A 25,895-nucleotide genomic window follows, 5' to 3' on the forward strand; every position below is an offset into this window, starting at 1 on the left:
GGCAAAGTCCTCCTTAGGAGGCTACGTGCTACACCATGGATATTGCATCCTTTAGAGACTGGAGATGAAACCACCAATTATGGCTAACACAGGTGGATTTCATGTGTAGTCCTTGACCCACAGACCGCCGATACTTTCTGCTCCTCTGTTAATATTCATGTCTTCTGAAATGTCTCTGGTTTGTATGGTGGCTTTATGGATGAAAGAAAGCACTGATAACCATATACTCTATTTTTATATAACAAGCTCATGAAGTTTTTAGAGCAGAAAAAAAGGAAAACATACATATAGCAGTTTTTAGTAGATAATTTTTTTTATTGTTCTGATTATGTATGATTAGAAAATTCAAACAACTTCTAGAGTTTGTACCCAGAAAGCTTGCCTGCATCAGTCTGGAAAATACAAATACAATGTCAAATACAGTGGCATAATTGGAGCTGGCAAAAAAAGTTGTTTTCTTATGTGAATCTGTGCATGCATCCTGTATTAACTACAGAGCTTTTTCGCCCTGTGAACAACCTACTAGTAATTTATGCATTCCATCTCTCCTCTAAAAGCAGAACGATAATTATGGTGATTTACAAAGCACAACCTTCCCATTGCATGCCTTTTTGCAGGACTACTGGTAAAAAGCATAAGACTTTGACCTGGTCAATGTTGTTCAAGCTACTATGGTTTTGTGCAACATCCTGGTCACCTGTCAAATCTGCAGACACGTCTCATGCCACACTTACTGAACAAGTATCATTGATTAAAGTGAATTTGTTGGAGGAGAGGGGAATAAAAAGTGTGTGTATGTACGTATGTATGTCCTTGAATCAGCACCCCACATGCCTTACGCATGCAGCACCAGGTCTCCAGGCAGCCAGCAGCAGGTTGTGGCTTTGACTGGAATTTAGTGCCAGTGTTGCTTTTGGTGGATTTTCTAAATTTTAAACCAGAGGAGAGAGAATGTCTGTTTTACTGTGCTGTGCATTAGCATAACACAAATACCGAAACTGGGATTGTAATGTGTCATTACTACTGTCTGATAATTCTGTTGTGGCTGTGCTGTTATTGATTATTGCAGTAACTCTGCCTCATGATGTGGAGTATGTTCTCTCACTCATGCCTTTTGAACTGCATGTTCATTGTGTGATGTTTTCATGCTCATGTGTGTTCCTTGTCTGTTTTAAACCTGTTTGGGCTGCAGTCAATCCCAGGAAATTGTTTTTGAAAATGAAACTGGCTTAGTGCGTGTGCTAGCAAAAGGCAGCTAACAAGCAATGATTTGTTTTGGGATGCCGAACAAATTAACGATGGTTTTATTTTCATAGCTAGCTTGACATTGTGTGAAAGCAGGAAATACGGTTTTGCTGAGCTTTGTAAATTGAGTAAACATGTTTGTGAAGCAGTACAGCAAAAGGAAAAATTATATGGATTCATGTGAATTAAGTTTTTTGCCCAGAGAAGAAAGGCAAAGAAATGCGATGTCAAATTTGCACGGTTTATCCATTTTGCATATCTTTTATTACTTAATACCAGGTTTGTTTAAACAGCAAAACATATCTAATAAGATTTTAATACGCCCTTTCAGAAGTGTTTTGGCACATTGTCTGAAGCCTGTAGCGGGTAAGCTTTGCAACCGTATTCCTCCCATGCCATCAGAGTCAATGGAATTATGCAATCACATTAATTTAAGAATGTGCAGTCCTTGTGGGATCAGGGCCTTGGAGGTTAGCTTTGAAAAATACTGTGATTACCAGGAATGCTTTTGTAGCTGCAATGCAATGGTGAAGTACTGCTTAAAGCCAACTTGTGTTCATTATCCGGTTTCAAACTTTTTTTCCCCTGAGTGGGAGCTGTGCTGGGTCTTGGGGCTGGATTCCAGGAACGTATAGACCATCCCGCGTCATGATGCAGATTACTGGCCCGACCTTGAGTACAAACAGGAAAGGTGTCAGAGTATTGTCCTTGAAAACAGTTAAAACATTCGGGAGTCTGACATGTTTTCTTTGGCTTTGGTCTCTGTAGGGAAGATTGGGAGAAAGAGATGTTTGTTTTTGAACCTCAAATGATTTCTGTGTGGACTTGCACAGTATGGATAAGTGCATTGATTATTTAGTGTTGTTTAAAATTGGATTGGACTGCTGTGAATTACTTGTTTTCTCTGATTCTGTACCACATCTTGAGCATTTGTTTGCATTCAGGTTTTAAGCAGTTAATGTAAAAGTCTCACCCTAAGTTAGAGCAAATAAAGCAGTCAATACTTCAGCCTCAGTAAGTAATAGCTGGATGAGCAGAGTAGAAGAGCAGAGGTGTTCTCCAAAATACCCTTTAGCCTGCTGCTGCTGAAACCTGGTCCTTTCCTATTTTCCTGCTATTGCCAGTTAAAGCACTCAAGGTTATTTATAACTTTTGAAAATACATTGAGTCACTTCTGATACCGACTGTGATATTTTAAATACAGAGTGTGAAATATTGGTCCTTAGTTCACTGGGAGATTATCAGTTGTATCATAAGCATCTAGTGGGTAGGACAGAGTACAAACAACTGAATTTTGCCTTCTGCTGCTGTAAGAAAGCTGACAGAAATCAACAAGAGGAGCAATATTTTTTTGGCTTTAGGATCTCTTAATGGAAAGGTGTCCAGTTGGTATGACACCTTTGGTAAACAAGTCTCCCGAGCAGCGTGGAGTTGGTGCAAGCAGACTTTTGTCCACAGTTGTGTGTGAAAACAAAAAGGATGTAGTAAATTGCTGTAGGCAGATGAAATTGATTGAGATTGAAAGCGTTTCCAAAGGTGACAAAATGTCACTTTTGCAGGAAAATTGTGCTCTAAGTGCTTACGTCCTGCTGAACCTGAGGCAGAGCTGCTTTGGAAGATAAGACTCATGGCTCCCCAGTCACGGGAACTACTGCAAATCTTTATTAGTAAATAACTCTGTAAAAATCTGTGAGAGAAGCAAAATAATTTGTGATGGAGTAATTGGACATTACCTAAGAACCTTTCAAGTCTTAATAAGTTTTGGCAAATGGCTTGTTTTTCTCACATTTTATGCATAGCCTCATTTACATCGTAGGTTTCAAAATAGAATAATGAAAACGGGTGTCTGGACCTGTCACAGGAGAGGAATTGCTTCATTTATCACTAAAGCAAACTTTTTGGATTGGTGGATAACGTAGTTTAAAATTTGAGTTTCTTCTTTTTCGGCAGTTTTATTTCTGCAATGGAATGTCTAAAATTTTTGGTAGATTTAAGTATTTCACTATAATAGACTAACTTGATGTTCTTTTTTCAACAATACCAGTAAAACTTTTTTTCTGCAGGACATTTTAGTAAGGTTCTGCACCTTGCCTCTTGTAACTGGCATCTGAATGAGCCATCCAGGCCTGGCATAGTCTATGGGGGAAGCCCTTCTCCTTCCCTTCTTTCCTTTCTGCTGCCTCAAGCACTACTCTGTGCACGCCGGTGTGCATCCACTAAGCCAGAAGGCTGATAAGAACAGCATTGGTACCCATTCAGGAATTTCAATATCATTGCATTATCGTAGTGTATAATTACAGATTAGTTGGGAATTTTTTTGAGACATGCTGTTATTCATCCAGTTTCTAATGCAGAAGCTGGAGATTACACATTTTTGTGACAATTAACAATCTTTCTGTACAGATAGCTCTAAATCAACATTTTTTTTAATAGCCATTTTTGTGCTCATTGCAATGCAGTGAGAGGTTTGTATCTGGCAGAGATGCCTGTTATCTTATAAGAAAGTCTGTGAGATACAAAGGAGAAAATTGATCTGCAGCGGATTGATGGGCTAAGGCCCATCTGTCATTTACTTCCTCCAAGTTAAGCTTTGTGTGAGGGGGCTGTTGTAATTATTAACATGCTCACCTGTACACTGACAAATTTCAGCTGCTGTGGTCACCCATGTTCTGCCTGAAGACTCCAAAATGGCCTTTTTCCTCATGGGCTTAACAAACGGCAAATTATGCTGTGGGTTGCTATAATGATCATTGATTTCAGAGGTTACAGTACATGCTATTTAAATTTCAATCCTAGGTAGACCATTGCACAAGTGACAAAATTAAATTAACCTAATAAATCAATAAAAGTAGCAATATAGTAAGTTTTCTTTTTCAAAGAAAAAAAGACAGTTAAGCTATGTTAATATTTCTTTGAGGATGCAGGCTTTTTTGATACTATCATTATGCTGAGATTTCTATAGAGCAGCCTCTAAGTTTTAATGGAAACTATTCTCTGAGCTTCCACTCAAGATGTTTAGTGGCCTCAGTTCCTGATGTGGGGTCACAGGTGAGGAGATGAGGCTTTTTCTGTGGCCACTGCGATGCTGTGGGGCAACATTTCCCTGAAATCTAGCTCATTTAATTATTGTCCCTTGGGACAAAAAAAGAAAAACAACAAACCACGAAATTTCTGCAGAGGTCTGTTGAGTTACTACAATTTAATGTTTTATTGCTTTGTGATTGTAATTTTTTAGTCAGCTGCTGGTGATTTTCTTGCAGAGTTTTTTTTAATTATGGAAAGATCACTTTACACTCAACATCGAGTGACTTGGCAGAAGGAAATTGTTTGTAAATCTATTACAAATTATTTGTCTTTGTACTGCACAGCATATTGATCAAGAAACCAGTGAGATATAAAATCAATGCTGTGGGTATGTGGTGGGTGAAAAATTGTAGGTCTCAAAATACAGTTCAAATGGCTATTCATCAAGTGGGTGCATGTCTACTGGAAACTCTTGTGCACTGGTTTATTAACTCCTATCCTATTTAGAACAACATATTGAGCATAGTTTTTAGGGAATTAGTGATCAGTGAAAGGGAAAGATCGCTGATACCAAAAAGTACCCAACTAAGCTTCATGTTTGCAAGATGTATTTTCATAGAGCCAGTACAATTTCATGCACATAGGTCATGCATTTGGGTTTAAAACCTCCAGAAAGCATTGACTTTGAAAGGACTTGGAAGTTGTCTTGGGCAGTTTTGAGTTTGCTCTGAGAGAGATTTACTTCAGGAGATTAAATCTAAAGAAATTCTCTGATAAGGGGCCCTTCTGTTCAGGACGCACAAGTACAGTGCATTCCAGTAGCTGGAAGTTGAAGCAAAACCAATTCAGACTCATTCGTATTTTTTACATAGTGGATGATTCATTGGAATAGTTTAACAAGGGTTCTGGATTTCCCAAGATTGGAATTTTTAAATGAGATTGGATGTTTTCCGAAAAGATACGTCCAAGTCCAGCCACAGCTATTGGACTTGAAGAAGGAAGTAGCTGAGGGAATTCCTATGGTTTGTGTCAGACTAGCAGATCAAAGTGGCTTCTTTTGGCATTAAAAATCTGAGTTACAGGCAGATTGCCACACAGGATTTTGTTGTTTTGTTTGTCTTACGGTTTTCGTTAAAAGACTTCATGCTGATTTAGAGTTTTCCTGTTAATACAAATGCTGTCATCCCAGGTACTGCCCCAAAGCACTATATTCTCATGAACCCCCTCCCCCCCCAAAAAAAAAGAAAAAAGGGGGGGGGGGGAGAAAAAGGAAAAAATTGCAAGAGCTATGTTCTTTCTATATCATATTTTCTTTATTTCTTCCACCCTGGTAAAAATTTATCACAGACATGATCTAGATGCATTCTACCACATTAGCATGTGAAACTAAAACACATCCTGATCAGACAAAATTATTTTTAATTGAATGCTTATGAGCCCACATTCCCATGAGATGAAATTGGAACAAAATTACTTTCACACATTTCCATTGTAGCAGTCTGTTCAGAGACTGGGGGGGTTGCATTCATACGTAATGTCTGGCAATTAATCAGGATTGGGGAGGGTATCTTATTCTTTCATAAAATATGTAAATAAGCTATTGTTTGTGGACTAAAACAAGAAATGTTCTGTAGCTTGCCGAAAGAGTTCAGGAGAATACTAATAAAAATGAATGTCAGATTGAATTTAGTTTAATAGTTTATAGCAGAAATCAGAATTTATGCTCATGTAAGGCAATCTTCTGCTCAGACCAAAAGACTTTCCGTAAGTTCTTCTCCTCTATAGTATCTGCCGATTTTCCTGGGGTGCAGAACATTGCCTCTCCAGCAGCTTCAATAAGACATTGTCACTGGCAGCATGTTCTGTGTGTGTATTCTTTGTTTTGTCCACCTAGGTGATGCACTTTTATCTGTTTTGGTTTCCCAGACAGCGTTGCTTGAACTTTGGCTAGTGAAGGCAGCTTAGTAAAATGTGTAATTATTGCCTAAATATAGAGAATTATTCACTTGGAAAACAACAAACATATGTTACTGATTCAAAACATATTCTGATTTGTCAAATTAGAGCGCAGATTCTCACCAAAGCTACATTTTGGCTAATGCAGAAGTCATCTTCATCATGAGCTCTTGTTGCAAATCAACAGGCTATAGCTGTGATTCCAGGACTCATTATGTTCGGATGAAACTAGTGGAAAGTACTGGCTGCAGCTAGCATATACACTGATAATTGTGATTAAGATGTTCCAACCAGAATGCCTGAAGTTAAGCATCAAAATATATACTTTTTTTTCCTCTGAATAGTGTGGATTACTTACTTCCTCCAGCGAAATTGAGAACCGAATGTTTAATCCACACAGGGATGCCTAGAGACGTATTTGGGTATCTACCTGCACTGCGTAGAGCCTTACATACTAAAATATTCCAAGGAACTTTGTAAACCTGAGTAGCAGATGATTCATGAGTACCCCAGAAGAACAATGGAGCAAATAAATTTGCAGAAATTGTAGCTATCCCTTGGAGACAAAGGTGTAGGTAGTTAAAGGATTCAAATCGTGCATATGAGCAGTAGTGATGAATGAAGTTTTGGCAAAGGACTCTGAAGAACCGAACGAGATTTATGGCATTAATGTAGGAGGCATTTGTTCTTAAGGTTGCATGCAAGGTATCTCACTCCATAACACAAAAAATCTTAGTTCAGCAGTAATTTTTAATCAATAAACCCAACAATCAATAGTGCAGTTAAAGAGGAGAAAAGGAGAAACAGACAACTTAGTCTTAACCCTGTAGGTGGCTTTCACGTGAAATATAAATTGGTTAGTGGGTATAGCATACATGAGATGTGTGACTGAGTAGTTTGCTGCAGGTTGATTTGTGCAAGCACACATAATTGTTCTACAGGTACTGGCTGAGTTCAGGACACTTAATAGCATTTTAGAAGTGATATTGTCTGTGTGAGTTCAAAAGATAAAGCTTTTATAGTAAAATCCAGATTTTTTTTCCAGTAAGCCCGGACTCTCTCAAAGTAGAAGCTGTGACATGCTGCAGAGATGGGCTGCAAGGAGCCACAGGTTAAAACTGCTTAGTGAAAACACCTGAGAGTTTTCATTTTCTTAATTAACTGCCTGCTCCAACTAGCATAAATACGGAAGTTTTTGTTTGCTTCATCCTCTGTATTTAATATTTGGTTAACAAAGTAAGTGATCAGAACTTTGATCCTCATGGTTCAACTTCCAGAGTAGTTCTGGGTGGTCTTTCTGCAGCTCTGCCATTCAGTTTAAATTAACAGTTCTCCAGCAAAGAGGCAGGCAAAGTGTCGCCCGGGGGGCGCTGCCGGCACATTGCAGTGAAGGCGCATCCTGCAGACCTGGCCTGGCTGCCCAGGAGGGGACACAGAGGCTGCACAGCACCCTGGACACTGGGGAGGAAAGGAGCTGCATGGGGTGAGCAAGGAACATTGCCAGCTCGCTGCACTGAGGTGTAGCTGCTGAAGATTTGGAAACTGGCATCCAAATCCATTCATACCAATCTAAATTACCCAGAACATTCCAGTTTTGCAGAATTAGTAATACTGTAAGAACTATTTCTTGCATTCTTTTTGTTTCCAGCCTCTAATGAGAACATCAAACAGTAAGAACCATCATTTCTTCTTGCATTTTGGTAACACCATTCCTAACCACAGCGTATTTGACTGAGAAATGGGGAAGTGTAAAAAAGGGGTGAAGCTAGTCAGTACTTTATTTCTAGTCCTCCAAAGGATTGATTTAAGTTGTGTAAGGAGGTTTTGGATCCCCATGGTACAGCAGGATGTAGGGGCTGAGAGCTGTGAGCTGTTCTGAAGTGTTTTTGTTCTTTCGTGTTTGTACGCTGAATTTGTGAGAAAACATTGATGAGAATGCTCCCACTGCATCAGCCGCAGATCAGAAAAAACAGTGGGAGAGGAAAATAAGAACAACCACAACTTGTTTCCAAAGATGACTAATCCTGCAGCCCCAGTGTAACCTCCAGGACAGCGATTAGTGTTTGGCTTTTCTTCTAAATGCTGGAAAAGTTTTCTGGGGCATCAGCCTAGCTGAAAACTAGTTCAATACGTGTACATTAATGAAAGAAGATTTTTTTAAGTTTCCATTTAATGTTCCTGCCTCATGTACTCTGTTACTCTAAATACTTCTGGGTGCATAATGCACGGTATCATGTTGCATCTGTATTCCTTATTAGTTAACAAAACATTTTTATGGAAGAAGAAAATCCAATTTTGTGGGTAGGATGAAGTAAGGTACATTAAGGGGAAGTGACCCATCAGGGCAGCCTTAGCGTCAGGAATAGAGTGATAGGATTTTTGACCGTCAGTTGGTGACATTTCAGCCCCTACACTGTATCAACACAGACAGATTGAAGTGCAGTCTATCTTAGTGGTCTTGGCAACAGTGGGCTCAGAAAGGCGAACCTCTATGATACTGACTGTTGGACATCACTAAAGCTCTTGGTATGTGTTTATCGCGCACAGTCCTACAAAGTGCTGTGCTTTTTTACATAAGAGATGTATTGTCAACTCTGCTGTGATTGCTCCTCAGTTTTGCAGAGTAGTTTTTAAGAGAATTCAATGTAGTTACATTATTTTTCTCTGTAGTGCAAGGAGATGCACGTCCTTGGAATGACTTTCAATCTGGTGTTTGCCTAGCAGAAATTAAAAATTGGTAATTAAAAAAAAAAAAAAAAAAACAGACCTTTTAATGTTGTATTCTTCCAATTAATTACCAAGCCATCCTTTTGCTGTAGCAGGATTTTACTCTGAAATATATTTCCTATACTTTCCAAGATGTTTTGTAGTGTAATTGTGGCTTTTTGGCAGTTTCTACGTTGACTTGTTCATCTCCAACAGGCAGCATTTATTGCATTTTGTTTGCTGCAGCTGTGACAAATATTTAGCCATGCTCATGGTGATTTTAGTCACCAAATGGCTGAGGTTGGAAGGCATCTCTGGAGACTGTCACATCCATCCCCCTGTCCAAGGCAGGGCTGGTTGTCCAGGTTTGTGACCTGTTGATTTTAAGTATCTCCACAAATGGTGACCCCGCAAGCTCTCTAGGCAACCTTTTTTATTATTACTACATTTAAACGCAAATTCTTGTATTTTGTTTTTTTCTCATTGCCTTTTGTCCTGTCACTGGACCACCACTCTGTCTGGCGTCATCATCTTTACACCCTTCCAACAGACATTTGTACGCGTTGAGATTCCCTTGAGAGTTTTCTTCTCCAGGCTAATCAGTCCTACGCCTCTCAGCCTCTCTTTGCATGTCAGAGGCACCCATGACTTAATTGTCCTTGTGGGTCTTTGCTGCACTCTCTCCAGTATGTGCAGGGCTCCACTCCAGAGAGCCCGCTGCTCCAGGTATGGCTTCCCCCGTGCCAAGCGGAGAGGAAGGATCACCTCCCTCGAGGTGCTGCCGATGCTCTGCCTGATGGAGCCCATGGTGCCATTACCTTTCTTTGCCAGGAGGGCACGTTGTTGGCTTACGTTCAAGTTGATGCCCGCCAGGACCCCCAGGTCCTTTTCTGCAAAGCTGCTCTCCAGCTGGACACCCCCCAGCATGCAGCATTTTCTGTTTCCCTTTTGTTGAGCTTCATGAGGCTCCTGCTGGCCAGTGTCATTAGCACATCCAGGTCTCCCCACACAGCACTGGCCCCAGTATCAACACATAGGGTAGGTACATCATCAGTGACTGGACTCCAGCTGGGCTTTGTGCTGCTCACCATAGCTCTCCAAGTCCAGCCAGTCAGCCACCTCCCTGTCCACTTAGCCTCTGCTTCATCAGTGTGCCACAATTTGGCTGAATTTGAAAATAGTGTGATTGTCTTGATTGTTCTTTCAAGAGCCTCTTTACTGTTTGTGTAGATAATTACATTTGCAAATGGCTCTACTATCCAGATAGTTTGGGCCACAGATCACACCAGCAGGGTTGTGAAAATGAATCCCTGCACACCTTTTGTTGTTACCTAGATAAATTTAAATTCAGATATATATTTGCACGTGTCTAGAAAGTCGTGTTGTCTCTTCTGAATACCTGTCTTTATATCTCATTGTCATACAGTTTGTATTTGGGTACCATGCTCCTACTCTATCATTTGATTCCTAAGGTGAAGGGGGCATTAACTTCCCAGGAGGACTGGACTTGCTTTTTGTACAATATAGAAGAGAAAACAGTTGGTGATGTTAATTCTCTTCTTGGTTGTTTCCTTTGTTTTGGGGAAAACACAGAATGACCTGGAACATCACTGAATTTTGTCTTTGAAAAAGTACATTTTAGGGAGGACATGTTTCAGGAGTTTGGGAGGATTTTTGAGCTGACAGAGGCAGAGAGAATTACGCAAGGGAACAAGATGTATGAATCTGAGTGGGAGGTAAAGTGCAAAAGCCCAACCTCTTTTCTCTGTGGGAATGAGGTTAATTTCCAAATAGATTGGAGACAATGTAAATTTAATTACTGAGCAACTTGAGGGACTGGGAGTTAAAAAATAAAAATAAAAAAAATACCATGTTGGTTCTCAAGATGGAAAAATATTGCACAACTGCAAGTATGCTGAAATGAATCATTAAATCAAATCTGTATCAATTTTCCCACCAATCACGAGGGTTGCATGTGTTTGTCTAAGGGCAATAAAATAACTTCTCTTTACGATGTGAAATTCAGTAATGAATAAGGTTATTTAGGATGTCAGTGTATGTGGGAAATAACCTTTTTCTATTGAAAAAGTAATGAACAAGAACTTAGAAGCGGTACCTAAAATAAAATCAGCTTTCTCTTGCATAAGGGTTCGTCATGCCCGTATTTCTAAATCTTAAAATTATTTAAAATCTTATTTTAAAACTTATTTCTAAATCTTATTAAATCATATTTCTAAGTCTTGTTGGTAATGTCTACAAACCTTTTAAACGCAAGAACAAAACTGAAAAACCTAACAGGCAGATTACAGTGAAGAAATGTGATTACATTGTAGTTCTGTCAAGGTTGGATTATGAAGTGTGGGTAAGATGTGCTTTTTGCTAAATATGGGAACTACTTTTATAAAAGATGGAGGGAAAGTCTAAGGCTGAACTCCTTCAGTAGAGCTGACAAACCTTTTCCTGCTATATGCTGCAGTGATTTTGATCGCATGCCTTTGTCATTTCTGTGAGAAGAATATCAGTGATGGAGACAAAAGCTGTGCAAATTCAGGACTCCAAACATTTTTCTTCTTTAAAGGGTTCCAGATGATCTGTTCCATTCCTGCCATCTTCCTGCTATGACAAGGAGTTCAGAGAATTTCAAACTGTCTGCAATATATTTCCCGAAATGTTCTGTAAATGCTACAGACTGCATTATGTTCTCAATACGTATATGCAGCACTCAGGGGAGTGCGTGGGAGTTGCATTTGTAACCATTACAGGTCCTCGCTCTACAATTGCACAGGTTGTTTTTCTCTTTTATGTTTTTCAAGAGCCATAGAACAAGGCGGGGAAATCACTGAACTCTCCAAATTCACCCCAGCTTTCAACTGGCAATGTTAGGAAGGTCAGCTTTACTGTTCATTATAAAAATGAACAGAAAATGAAGCAGATGAAAGGCACCGTAGTTATTTTCTAACAGATACAGAGGAATGGGCGTGTGTGCTGCTGAGGGGCTGTATCTGCTAAAAAGTCTTCTAAAGGAAAAGGTTGAATAACAGGAATTAAGAAAACGCTGTGGGCTTGCTTCCCATGAAGCTGACACAGCACTTCTACTTCTACTGACTGTGGGCAAGGCCAGGCTTGGGCTTCTTAAAGCCAAACTGACCTCCATGCAAATAATTAACTGTAGCTTTTCCGTAGTGAACTGGACTCTCATGAAATGCCTCGTTACGTTTTGTTCAGTATATGTTCTGGTCGGATTCTGACTGGATATTAGCCTCCTTTTTAGAAAATAAAAATTTAAAAAAGTCACAGTTGCTCTCCTGTTTTGTGTTTGCTTGTAGATTCTATAATCACCTACATCACAAAAACGTGTGTTTTGTGTCTAGCTGATGGGATCATTTCTATCCTCTAGTACCTGAACTTTCTCTACACAGCACGCATCTATATGTGAAGCATTTAACAGAACAGTGTTCACTGCCTTGGCTTGGGCAGACTGAGTCCTATCACAAAATACCATACTTTTCCCAACTGGTGTTCTTAGTAAATATTTTCTTTCAATGCAATGATGAGGATATTTGTCAGGATGAAAGACGTGATTTTTATTTCCTATTCACTTTGACATGAATTTTCCTTTGGAAAGAGATTTATTTATGACTAGCTGCAATTTTGCACGTTTATATCTAGGTACATAAATCCACACAAAGTCAACAGAGGGGGTTGATGTTGACATTACAGTGAAGGATATAGACCATTTTTACTTGTGATATTTCTTTTTGAAGTACATTGCTATGCTTTTACAGGAAATGTTTAGTAACAGGAATGGTACTTAATCTTGGTCTCAGTATTAAGAACTATTTAATACACTACTTTATCTGATGTTATCCTGCATTTTCCCTTTTTTTCAAGTAGTAGCACCTTTATGTGCCTCTGAAAAATTATTACGCATTTGTCTTTTGAAGTGTGTATATCTGCATGTCAATGCTATTTGCACAAGAGTAGTATTTCCAACAAATGTCTCTTTTGGAAGAAATGGTGTGTAGCTGTATGAGTATGTATACATTTATGTTATACTAAGTCAAGTAATGGGATTTCATGATAAATTACCATGCATTTTTCATAGCAAGTTTTATTCTCTGTTCTTTCCAACATCTTTCATGTCCAACTTGACTTACTCAGAAAGGAATGCATAACTAAAATTTTTAAATTGCCTAGAAATTCTGTATTTGCTGGTTTTCTTGGAAAACCTACTTTACAAATCTCAGTCACTCAAATGAAGATTTTTTTCATGTGGCTGGAGAGAATGTCTTTGGATTGAAACCAATCTCCTTCCTCTTGGGAGGTGAAGGGTGGGAATACTTAAATACAAAATTTGAAAATTTGTAGCTTGTGTACCAGAAGAAGGAACATCCTTCTGAACAACTGCCTGGTGAAATTGTAGGGGAACAAACCAACTGTGTCTCTGAATTCAGCTTGTTAGTAGCAGCTCAAACAACCTTTTTTTCCATGCACAACTGCATGTGTGTGAAATATGTTTCAAATGTAGTTCAAACTAGACTTTTGAGCCAAAATCACTATCACTATGTAGGTGGATGTAGTCTCCTAAAGTAGATTGCAATGCTTGTCAGATCAAGGTACTGTGTTTTACGCACTTCTTACATAAAAACCAAAAAAAATCTTTTTATCACTTTTTCCTTTTTTGTGGCCTCAGGGCACACTGAATGCATGGCATCTAAACTTTTTGGAAGACAACAAATATTCATATCCTTAACTACCGATCTTAGATTCCTGTGGCACTCACAAGACTATCTCAGTGGTTCACAAATATGAAAAGCGGTTCAGTCCATAAAAAGCAAAGTATGCATGGATTTGGAATTATAAAACATAATTCTTCATCATGAACAATTTAGAAGTTTATCTACAAATACACTTCCCTTATAGGGTTGTAGAAGTCTACAAAGAATGCATCGTTATGCAAGAGACAATCCTTGCATTGAAGATGTTTGGGAGCATTTGGTGAGACCCATGTCTGGTTTGGATCTTTGGTTGTTTCTCTAACGTCTTTGGCAATAGCTTTATTGTAGAGTTCTGATAGGCACAACTGATCACTTCCTCTAGAAAATGTTTCAAGTTTGTTAAAATTTGAGATAGGCTTCATGTCAATAGTGCAAAGAGATCTTTTGGATGCAGCTTTGAAGAAAAAGAAAGGGGCAGGGGGAAGTGAGCAAAGGCATAAGATGGAGCCATTGTGTACTCCTAGCAACTTTTTTTTCCTACTGCTTCAGTATTGAAATTGTTTTACAGAAATAGGACAAATCCTTAACATGATTTCCAAGGTTCAAAGGCCAATGCAATTAACAATTCATTTTAATGGTGTGGGGCAGTGAAAAGTTGGAATGGCACGGAGCACGTCACTGCAAAGAAGGTGCAGGTGATGTGCAGTGCCAGTGGGGGGAGGCTTTGCAGTGGAAGCACAGTTCAAAACTCGTGTTTTGCTCAAGTCTTCGTGTAAAGAAGACTGCTAGCCATGCATATACTCTGATCTTTGGTGTATGGAATGAGTCTGTTAATTCCTAATGTGGATCCAGGTTCATCTCCATGAGAGTGAGTACACAGCAATTTTCTTTGTAAGAGCAGCAGTGACCCGAATACATATGTGTGCACACGGTGCATTTGAACAAACCAGTATCAAGTGAAAGTTGCTCAGAGGATAAAGATTTGTCCTTAGGTTGCATGGCAGTGATGTTTCTTTCATTTTCTTGTTGTTGTTTCGTTGTTCAGAGTCTGTTTTTTTGCGGGGGGGAGTTTTGCTCAGACTGCTTTCTCCAGCAATTTCCTCTGATTCTCACCCACAGAGTTTTGTCCTAATTCAAGACAAATGTCTTCTCTCAGCAGCTATGAAATGCTTACTCTGTTGAATTAAGAGCGAGTGGATGAAATGGAAGAATTGTGAACCCTGTTGTCCATTCCATTTTCTTATAAAATATTAACAGGACACGCACAGGGAACGCTGAAAGGAAAATACAGTCATGCCTTGAGACTCCTATGCCAGATTCAGGGATATTGTTCTATGAATGAACCTTATAATCAGTTTGACCCTTCCTGAGTTTTACAAACATGTATTCTGTTTATACTGGACTGCATACATTTTTGTCCATAGCTTTAAGCCTTCTTGAGTTTAGTTTGCCACATGCCACTGTGTTAGAGAAAAATACAGCAGATGCATTGCACTCGGCTAAGTGTTCTGCCAAAATCTGAAACTTCTGTGGGATTTGCATGGGGGATTTTAGTCTGTCATAGATTGCTGTCATGTTGTTCAGTTTATACTTTAATACGTTATGGAGTTAGCAAGATGTTGTTTCCAGGTAGTGCTCCTCATCCTTGCCCAATTCCATCCTTTAAGTAGAACTACAAGGATGCTATTTGGCATGCCACACAAAAGAGGAATGAGATTATCTGTACCCATATACAGAGGAAGGATTTGCTGCTTTCTGTTCCTTCTCTAGTGATAGGAGCATTCATTGGAAAGTGGCCATGAACATTAATTTAGGCCTTCAGTTGAAAAATACATTTCCCGCTCTCTGCAAATTAAACTCTAGGCTTACTTCTGTAAATATTTACTTCTGTCTCACCAGATCAAATTCCTTGCTTCCATGTTTCTTCTAGTCTCTTTGTCATCCTGATTCCATTTTAGCAGGAAATCCTGTTTGTTAGAACAATTAATGGAGGTTTTGCACTAAGCTGCTTCTGAATTTGCTTATATACTTTTGTCACAAGCGTGTGGTGACAGCATGCTTTTCTGCTTTTATTAATAAGAAAATTTCTTCTTCCTTCCTCTGGGAGGCAGAATTCGTAATGTCTTTATAGCACATCAGTTATAGATCTCTGCTCACTTGTAAGCAATGGCAGATACAAATATACTCTTTAAAATTAATGAGAAGCTTTTGCCATGGACTAAAGATATCTTGAAGTACTTCATTTATTACGATCAAGTTTAGGACTGTAGAATTAAAAGAGTGGTCTGCAATGCTTGCTGTTGAACAGGAAGACAGGATGGAAATCATTTGTTTACCCATATTGCATTAAAATCATTTGCGGTGCTTTGGGATTTGCCCAGAAATAGCAGGCAGCTGAGGCACACAGGGTATTTCCAAAGGGCACAAGTTTATATTTTTGAGAAGGCACTAGAAAAGTCAGAAAAAGTCTGATCACTGAGCTGCAGAGTCAGTACATGGCAATACATGGCAAAAATACTGGTCTGCCATGGACGTACCCTTTGCTACCAAAAAGTGCTTTTCATTTTTTGGTCCTTTAAACACTCATTGGTGAGTAAGTCCATCAGTGATGACCGTACAAGTCATCTTACTTGCATAGAAGACCTTTATGGAGGTTGCACACCCGAAGTTTGTTGCCTTTGCATCATTTCCACGAGTCAGATGAACCTAATGGTAAGTGTAGCAGAGAGTTTTTCAGCAGAAATTTCATGTTATGCTTCAGTTTTACAAGATTAGAAGGAAAGATATGAAGTATGTTACTACTTACTGCCTAGTGATTTGTCGTCTTAATCAGTCAGCTTCTCTTACATGGGAGCCTAAATCTGCCAGGCATTAGAGTGAATAAGAGCAGTGCCTGCTTCCAGTGCTTCCCCCTGCTCTGAGCCTGTCTCCTCTGCAGCACTGATTGGCACCTCCACGCAGTACGCTGCCCTGCAAGGCACTTGAGTTCTCCATGGCTATTTTCACTCATTTCCATTTGTCTGACATTACAGCTTGGATAATTCAAATGCAAAATGCCTCAAGGTCTCTTCAATAGGCATGGACATTTGGGGACTTAGTGATTTTTCTCCATTTGTTCACGTTAAATGGATTTCTCCTAGGGCCTAGTTCCTAAAGTGCTTACAGATCGCTTCTCTAATGCCCATAGAAAGTCTGCCAAAGTGCCAGTACTGCACTTGCCCAGGCACAGTTCTTCCATGCTGGCCTAGCGATGCATTTATTGCGATTCAGATGAAGCATTATGCTGCATTTGTTCTGACGTGACCTTCCGTGTGTTACCAACTTTCTAAGGAGACTGTAAATGCATCACTGTTAAAGCAGATGAGCGATTTGAGACCTCTGCTTGGAAATGTCTGCTCAGACATCGTATCCGGTACATGAGAACGGTTCTCATGCCATAACACTATTTTTTTTTTCTCTAATACATTAAGCAGTAAGTTGAAATGAAGAAGTGTTACTAAAATATAAGAGGAATTAAGGTATGGTTTTAATGTCTAGACGTCAAGTCTCAAACCTAAGGCATTTTTAGTGCTTGCTGTTTAGAGGGGTGGTCTCCTTATAAGAGATTGTGGTGTTCATGCAGGCATTGTAAAATCCTATTGTTTAAGGAGTATTTACATAACATGAGGTTTCAGTATTTATGACTTAAATTTAATTCTTTAAAATTGAGAACAATAATACTTTTGGCACGTATATGAGAGTGGAGAGAAGGAACAGCTCAGTTTTTGCTGAAATGTCTGAGAACATTCATCATCAAATTTTTTGATCCATGGAACTGTTTTTCCATCGCCAGATAGTGTTTTGTGTGCTGTTCAGTTTATTTACAGTCTACTTCTGAACTAGGAGAGTGAGAAGGTACAGAATGTCTGGAATTCCAAGCTTCAAATAAAGATTTTGAGCAGTGCTTTAGTTCTCAAGTAATTCTGTACTTGGAACATATAGAATAATTTTAAACATTTGGGTAATGGAAAATTTTTCTCCTCGAGAAGCATAATAGTGATTTGAACTGGGAGAGATTCAATCCCTATTCTTTTTCTTGCCATTTAACTTTATCTAACCTTCTTCTGCTCATCACTCAGTTGTCAGCCACTCTGACAGTGCCCCTTTCTTTCAGGTTTCCTTTTCTTTCTTTGCACCATCGTATCAGTCTGAGCTTAACTCAGCACTTAGAGAGTATTGAGGTTCGTGTCTTTCCTCCCGAATCTTTCTCTCCCGCTTTTTCCTACCATTGCTGCTAACAGCAGTATCCCATTCAAGTTTACTTCGGGATTTTATTTCTGCCTGTGCTGTATGTATCCATGCAATCCCCAAATTCTCTGGTACCTTTTCCTTGTTCCCCATCTCCACTGTCCTCATGACTGACTCCTTTTGATTTTTCAGCTTAAAAGGTTGTTCTTGTCTTTTCCCCCAAGTTGCGTCTTTTTTTTCCCTTCAGTATTTTTTCAGATTATTTCTGTCCAGAATATCTAAAATGCTGCATTGAAAATACACCTTTCTGACAGTGTGTCTTTCAAACCTTCCCTAGTTTTGGTTTATGCAGAGGTCTGACATTTCTGAGCAATGGGAGCTCTGGAGTGTTGTGACCCCAGGCCATCAAGTGGGTAATCTCTGACATGAATTTTCCTGTCTGTATGCCAAACAAACGTCACTGCCTGTCTCTCTGAATGCACAGTTAAACATCTTCAAAATTTGCTGTAGGTTTATGAAATTGAATATTTTCTTCAATCATTGCTGTCTTAATTACAAAAGAGGGCACAAGTGACAGATGTGTTACTCTTGCCTGTGACAGTACTATGTCAGCATGCTAATACAAGCATTTATTTTTGGAGATAAATTGTTCAGTTTTACCCATACTCCTAGTAGTGGTTTCTTTTTAAGGATACAAAACCCACACATACAGTGAAGTGAGATGTCTCATAAGAGGATTTGTAGTCTGATCTTTCATCAGAATTAGTAATATGAAAAAATACACAAATGTGTGGAAGTTGTGCTGCAGTATTCCTTCAATCTCTTCTGCTGCAGTATGTGTAGAGCGTTACCTAAATGCACGTAGTCTTAAGGTCCAGAAGAGACTACTTTGATTGTATCATCTGACCTCCAACACAGCACAGACCAAGGGGACTTCCTGCAATGAACTCCTCCTCCTGGGCTGGAATTTCTCTGCCTTGGCAGAGCTTCCAGGGCCAAAGTAGAGGGAGGCTGCCAGAGCATGAAGATGGAGGTGCAGCACCAATGACCTTAGCATTTGGGGTGCAGCCTCCTCCTGCTCAGCACGTGTAGCAGCAGAGATGCACCAGCTTCCCTCGTGAGCCTGTGTAGTAAAAAGGAGGAATGTATTGTGCCTTGAGACTGGTTTCAGCCATCTCAGTAAGAGAACTGTGCCAATGCAACCAGTTTCTGTTTCACTAATTCTTTGTTCTTCTTCTCTTCTGATAGCGTGAAGGATTCTCTGTTAACTTCTTTTCTCCACGTGCGTATTTTCGTGTATTGGTCAAATCACTCTTTCATCTTTTTTCAAGTGTTTTATTTGCTTGAGTGTTTCACCGAGAGGTATATTTTCTGGATTAATAAATTAATGTTTACTCCTACTAGGAAAACTTAATTCAAGATTGAAATTTGAACATTTTTTCAGAAAGTTCAGACTTCCTGTTCATTTAATGCATTTCATGTTGCTTTTTGCCATTCTGGTTTCTTAATAAAAAATCCCATGTGGAACGAAGACGTGTAAATGACATCTAGAACCCTATTACAGTAGGAGTACTGTCTTGTTTAATTTTATTTCTAGTCTCGTTATAAAGAATTGAGTGAGCTTGGCAAGGTCTGTTCTGAATGAATCTCATGATAGCCGTTCCATCGTTATGTTCTGGATTAACGGGCATGTAATTACCTTGGGTCATCCTATTTACTTTCTTAAAATAAGGTACATCAGTACTTTTCCTTCTTATTGTATGATGCTTTGAGAAAGCTCCAAGACTGATTGACAGTCAACAAGAATGACCTTGTAGAGAAGCTTTCTGGAATATTTTACTTCTGTACATAGGAGTTATCAGGTCTGTCTACTTAACTGTCTGCCTTTATTAGCTGTTCTGTAACAATACTGTTTTGCTGAAAAACATTTGCTTACCATTTTGAATGAGTATGACCATTTTTCCTTTATATAATATAAATAGTTATGGGACACACTTCCCCCTCCCTTTTTTTTTCATTATTCTTTTGAGGTCCATTGTTTTCATCTGCTAATGCAGCAATAATTGACTATTTAATCTGTATAAGGGACCAAAAAAAATCGTTTTTAAATCTAGTCACAGTTTGTCTTTTTTTTCTCATGCCATTTTTTGGCAATTACTATCTTTGGGTTTACTTTCAACTTCTAATTTTAATTCCCTTATCTTTTTTTAACTGTTTAAAAAAGTCTTTTATGCATTCATTTTTTGTACATGAGAAGTATACTTTGTAAGTCATTTCAATCTGCTGTAAATTAGACTTCCTGCAGAAACTGCAGATGCTTAGGATTTTTTCTTGATTGTTGGCTTGTGACTTTTGGTGGACCAAGAGGAAAGTTGTTAAATGAGTTCCCATTATTGGCATTTTTTTGGATCCATGTGCTGTTTGGAATTGGCTTTTTTGAAAGCGTTAAGTTCATATATTACTGCTTTGAATTTTATTGTGTGTGCAAATAGCACATAATGAAATGACTTGCGTTTAAGCAACCATTACCGTTTAGTCTGTAATCATTTCTTTATTGGTTGAGGTTCAGCCTTGTGTTAAATTAAAAAGGAATGTTTCATCTTTATAGAAGGAGTTAAGTAACCAGTACTTTCATAATTCCTAAAAATCAGAAGTACATGACCTTGAGATTGTCATTCAGACTTGAGTCATCCTCACTGGTTCAGCTCATCCATGGTATGATTTGAAGATCTGAAATAGATGCCAGCTGCTATTTCATCTAGCTATTATTCCAAACTATTATTTTGTTTGCTAAACATTGGTGTATAAGCGCTTCTGTGAGTGAGAGTTGGGTTGGGGTACTAACTCATTTTCATTGTTCTGAACATAATTTATCATTAGTATAAATTGTCTAGAATGGGTGAGATAAAAGGGCTGTCCAGGTCCATAGCCTCTCTGACAGGTGGTGAAAAGACAAACAAGATAAGTATTCTGGTATAAAACTGCATGTTCTCGTCAGTCTGTGGAGGCTGCCCTCCACGACCACATGGCTTGAAAGATCAAACTGAAAAATATGCATACCCAGTTTTAGTGGTGCAAAAAAAGAAGTGTGACTAAGACACGTGACGGGAATTTGGGAGACAGTCTTAGTTTCCACCTGTGCATGAATTATCACTAGTCTCGTGTACCCTAGAGTGGGGTGGGAACAACTTTGACATTATGTAAAACATCATTGCTATTTTTAATTGCATTATTCATGCCTCAAAAATCGAAAATAGCCCCTAAAGCCTTACAGATGCTGAAGATGTAACTACCTCAAAACCAAGCACCTCCTTTAGAAGGCAACATTTGTCTATGATAAAAGACCTCAATGAGCTAGATTTCATGAAATGATTTGGGGACTGTAACTAAATCTATTCTGATACTTCAGAAGTGAAGTTCATATTCGTCAAGGTGGTTTTCATAGCCACAGATAGAGGAATTGTAAGTGAAGTACTTGGTGGTGAAGTTTACACCCGTCTTGGCAGCGCTGCTTCCTTTGAAGATCTGAGTTCAGTGAATAATCACGGTATTTGGCCTTCATTTTTTCTGTCTAGCTGTACTGTTTCTTTGGAGCTCTTTGAGAGTTTGCAGTTCACTCTTCCTCCCGTGCTCTCTGGGCGTAGTTCTGTGCTATGTTTTCATTCTCAGTATGGAAAGTTCCTGCCTACGTGTCCCTGCCCTCATACTGCTGTGTCAGTTTGACTCCTCTAAGAGGCTGTGCTCTGGAGAGGGCAACCAATCTGTGAAGAAAACTGATTTTTTTTTTTTTACCTGAGTATTGGTGTTCTGGGCAACAGTCCCACAAAGAAGTGTTTCAGCACAGGTGCAAAGGTGATGAGCTGTGGCAGGAAAGCAAAACTTTGCAAGGGGAAGCCCCAGTGCAAAAGACAATGTATAATAGAGCTTACCCCCTCAGTGCTGATTCAGAAATAGAAATCAGCTACCGAGGGCTTGCTTATGCAGTAAACAAGCAGTCTGCTTTAATTACATTACACTTGATTAAAAAAAAAAAAAAAGTAGTTTATCAAGAAATATTTTTCTACCCTTTTTCTTTCTCCTTTTTTCCCCATTTCTCTCCATTCTGCCAGAGAAAATAAATTTGCCCTTTGCTGCTCCAGTTCCACGCAGAATGCTAATGTATGTGCATTCTCTTCCTCAGATGTATTGCATAAACAAACTTTTCAAAATCTGATCCCAATTCTTTGTTTTATTTACATTTCCTTTAGAGCCAAAATGATTTATTTATTTTGGGGAAAAAAGAAAGCTACCTGTTGGAAATCCTATTTCATCCAAATTCTGTTTTCCTCTTCGTGGAATTGACAGTATCTTCTGAAGCAGACACCAGATTTGACCTGTTCTTGCTGCACCCCCTGTAAGCATCACCAGGTTGATTTTAACCAATTATTCTGTCTCCACAGCACTAGATGGTGCTGATGGCAATATCTCTGAAATCTGAGCCTTCAAAAATACCAGTGATTCTAAAAGTAGCACTGCTGTTTCAGGCAAAGGACCAGTCTGCAAATCCAAATTTTAATTTGAACAAAAATTTCAGTCTGTGAATACAGTAGCTGAAAGGAAAATCCTGGAAATCCTGTTAATATGTCTTATTTCTGTATTGCTTCTTCCCTGTTTTACAGGTGATTGGTGCTTTTGACTAATGACTGTGAATTAGTGGACAGTTGACATTTGTCCCAGGAATTACATAGCTTATCAAGGCTTTGTTGGGCGGCATGAAGGAAAAAACAAAATTCCACTTTTCATGACATCAAATATATTGTGTTATCATTTCATAAAAACTCTAAATGTTTCCCAACCCTTATAACCAGTTCAGAGAAGAGTTGCTTTCTAATGTCATCCGTTGTTCTTGCCACTTCAGTCCAGCTGAGATTATCTCCATCCCAGCAAGAGAGACAGGCACCACTTTCAGCTGTGCGGTCTTGAGGCTATTTCTCTCACTGGCAGAGTCTGGCTGAACTTTGAGGATGGTACAACATAGCCAAGGGCTCTTGTGGGGGTTAATTACTTGTCTTAAATGCAGCGAAGGTTGTCCTGAAACATAAACTGTTAATCTGTTCTAAGAAATATCTGCCTGAAGAGGTGTAGGAAAATAGTGGGATTTATTGAGTTTGTTCTCAAGATGTAAGATTTGGGCTTGAGAAGTATAACTAATCCCTTGCAACTGTGAAAAGTGTTGAAAAAACTTTTTCCTGAAACTCTTGGCTTGCAGTGAGGGGACAAGTACTGATAGTCTGAGAACTTACTCTTAAGGCTGCGAAGGATTTGATATCAATGTTATTTTTTCCGTTGAAAATAAAGAGTACTTGTTCAAATTCTGACTATCATTTCTTAAGGCAGAAAAGTCTTAAGAAATCACTCGGAGCACTGAAGTTGTCCTCTAGTTCCAAGAAATACACACTATCTAGAATATAACACTGAAGTAGTATTTTGCCACTTTATTAAACAGACTTTAATGTTGTCTACTGATTCTGGTGAACAATAAGTCTGCTACTGCTCTGGAAACATTTGGGGGAAAAATCAGATTGACTGTAGTTTTGTGGGAATTTGTCTGCTATGTGTTTTGCTGCTTTTGTTGTACCCTCTGTTGATAGTCATGGGATGAACCCACTTGTAACCATCTCCTTTCCAAATTTACAAGGTAGTTTCATCTGTTTAGATTTCTGTCTCTATGGGTTATCTCTAAATCGGCAACAGTGTTGTAGGAATCCTGCAGTTTTACAGAAGTATCTGACTCCTTGAAGCTGCTAAGCAGTAGCCATCATCATTTGTCCACTGCTTCTGCTTCTTTCAGGTCTCTTGCACCTTTGCAGTTGAGTTATATTCTCTATATATGTGAAATGATACCGTCTGCTATGAGCATCCATGTGCACAGACATGTTTCCTTAATTCCACATGTGCTGTTTTTTGTCAACCGACAAACCAATCCATCAAGCCCCATTATTTCAGCCAGTGATGTGAATTCTATACCTTTTATTTTTGTGTAGCTTCCCAAACTCAATTTAAATCATAGGATTGCAGCAGGAGAGCTCTGCCCTGTTTTGTATTTGTGAAGCATGGCAACACATACTTAGTCTTGAATATTCAGTTCTATCTTATGATGTCTTATAGTTCAAGTACATGCACAGCTGCAAAAGATTTTTGATGATTTAGGATTGCTAGTTTCAACAAATGAATAGAATTTAGAAAAAAGACTGCCATTTTTTTCAAAATGCATGAAAAAAATCTTTGTATGCATATGGACCTCTGATTTCACAGATTATTTATAAAGCTAATGTAATGCTCTATTCCTTGACTTGAACTAAAACCAAGTTGAAAAGAATATGTACTAGTGACATCTCAGCCTCCAAATAACCAAAGCTTCTGTCATGTACTTGGATTCTTCCTATGCTAAGCAATTAGGCTATTGAAATGAAAAATACTCAAGATTATTAAGGAAAACAAATATATTGCATGAAATGTTATGCTTGGAAATTGTTTTTTAATGAATACATACCGGTTATGAACTAAAATTGTATGTATACCATTCATTCTGTTAAAGTTTAAGAACTTAACCATGAACATAGGATCATCTTCACATCATTTATTTTTTTAGAGTATCTCAAATTCGAATTCTGTTGTTGCTTATTCCAGATGTTTTTTATTTACGTGTATATGTACACACATACAACTATTGTACATTGCATTTTAAATATCTGCACGTTCAGATCTGTGTATACAGCAATGCATCTCTTCTGACTAGGTAATCTATCTCAGACAACTACTGTGAATTTATTTTAATTCTTTTTTTTCCTTTTTTTCCTCTCCAGTTTATTTTCTTTGTTGTCTAAAAAACACAACAAGGTGTTGGAGCAAGCCACGCAGTCCTTAAGAGGTTCCCTTGATTCAAATGACACTCCGCTTCCTGATTATGTGAGTACTGAACTTAGTGTTTTAGAAGGTGCTTCAAAATAAAAGTGGTGCATCCCTAAATCTGCATAGATTTATCAAAATGTGTGACAACTAAGTAACCACCAACACCAAAATACAGGAACCTGCATGAATGATGTCATGTCTGAAACTTCTTTTTAAAAAAAATTTGCACTTACAAATGGCAAAACAAAACCGCAACTATTCATAGCTCAGAGACTTACTGTACCCTGTCAACTTGCAATTTGCAAGCCATTTATATTTCAGGATATTTAAATCATAAAGTTAAAAACATCATTTTTAAGAACAGGGCTTTGACATCCACAATATGTTGAAATACCTAAACTGGTTGAAAACAATCCCAGTGAGCCTTTGAGAGAGTACTGCAGTCATGGGTCAAATTGGTATGTTCTGAACGTGTGTATACATACAGCGCTTGTTTCAGTTTACTAAGCCAATACCCACAAATAGGCAGCAATTTTGTAATTTAATTGCATGGCTGCTGGAAAATCTCTAGCTTCAGTAGAAAAAGATTTCTTCCAAGGACTTGAATAATATCTTTGTACTACCAAAGTATCTTTGGTTTGTACTCATTTGAACTTTCACTAAAATACTGTCTAAAAAAGTTGTTTTGATTGATCAGTTACTCTGAATTTTTGAGGATGAAAATGTAACAACCGTCTCATTTTGAGTGTTAAGACATATACCAGGACATGCTTGTCTGATCCATTACATATCATAGTACTCTAGCATAGAAGTACCTAAAAAGAAAATATTATATAGTAGTTTAGTAACTTAAATTCAACTATCCAGGTTCCTTAACCTGCATCTTTTAGTTAATATTTCTGACATGTACCATAGAGACTGGAGGCATTTTGTTGTTCAGAGACAGCCAGGTTCCTTGAGCAGTTAAGTATATTTTTGCTGCCTTATGATGCCTTAATTCATACGAAGCTCCTCACAGCACCTGTGATTCTAGGGGCTCTGATTTCTCTCCCAGAAGTTGCTGTCTGACCTTTAACTTAATAGCAGCTTTAGAACCTGAAACATCTCAGCAAGAGCCCCCTCCTAGTT

At 38.6% G+C, this 25,895-nt stretch overlaps 1 protein-coding gene across 12 annotated transcripts in view; it reads left to right on the forward strand.

Annotated features, from left to right (window-relative positions):
- Window positions 1-25,895, forward strand: part of DYM (dymeclin) — a 207,801-nt gene that overhangs the window by 115,907 nt on the left and 65,999 nt on the right. For all 12 annotated transcript variants that reach the window (XM_035559898.2, XM_050716168.1, XM_050716166.1 and 9 more), the window contains one exon: window positions 24,722-24,824. In XM_035559898.2, coding sequence (XP_035415791.1) covers window positions 24,722-24,824 — 103 coding nt within the window. The remainder of the gene's footprint in view (window positions 1-24,721; window positions 24,825-25,895) is intronic.

The sequence above is a fragment of the Cygnus atratus genome, chromosome Z (genome assembly GCF_013377495.2).
Source record: "Cygnus atratus isolate AKBS03 ecotype Queensland, Australia chromosome Z, CAtr_DNAZoo_HiC_assembly, whole genome shotgun sequence".
NCBI classification, from domain to species: Eukaryota; Metazoa; Chordata; class Aves; order Anseriformes; family Anatidae; genus Cygnus; species Cygnus atratus.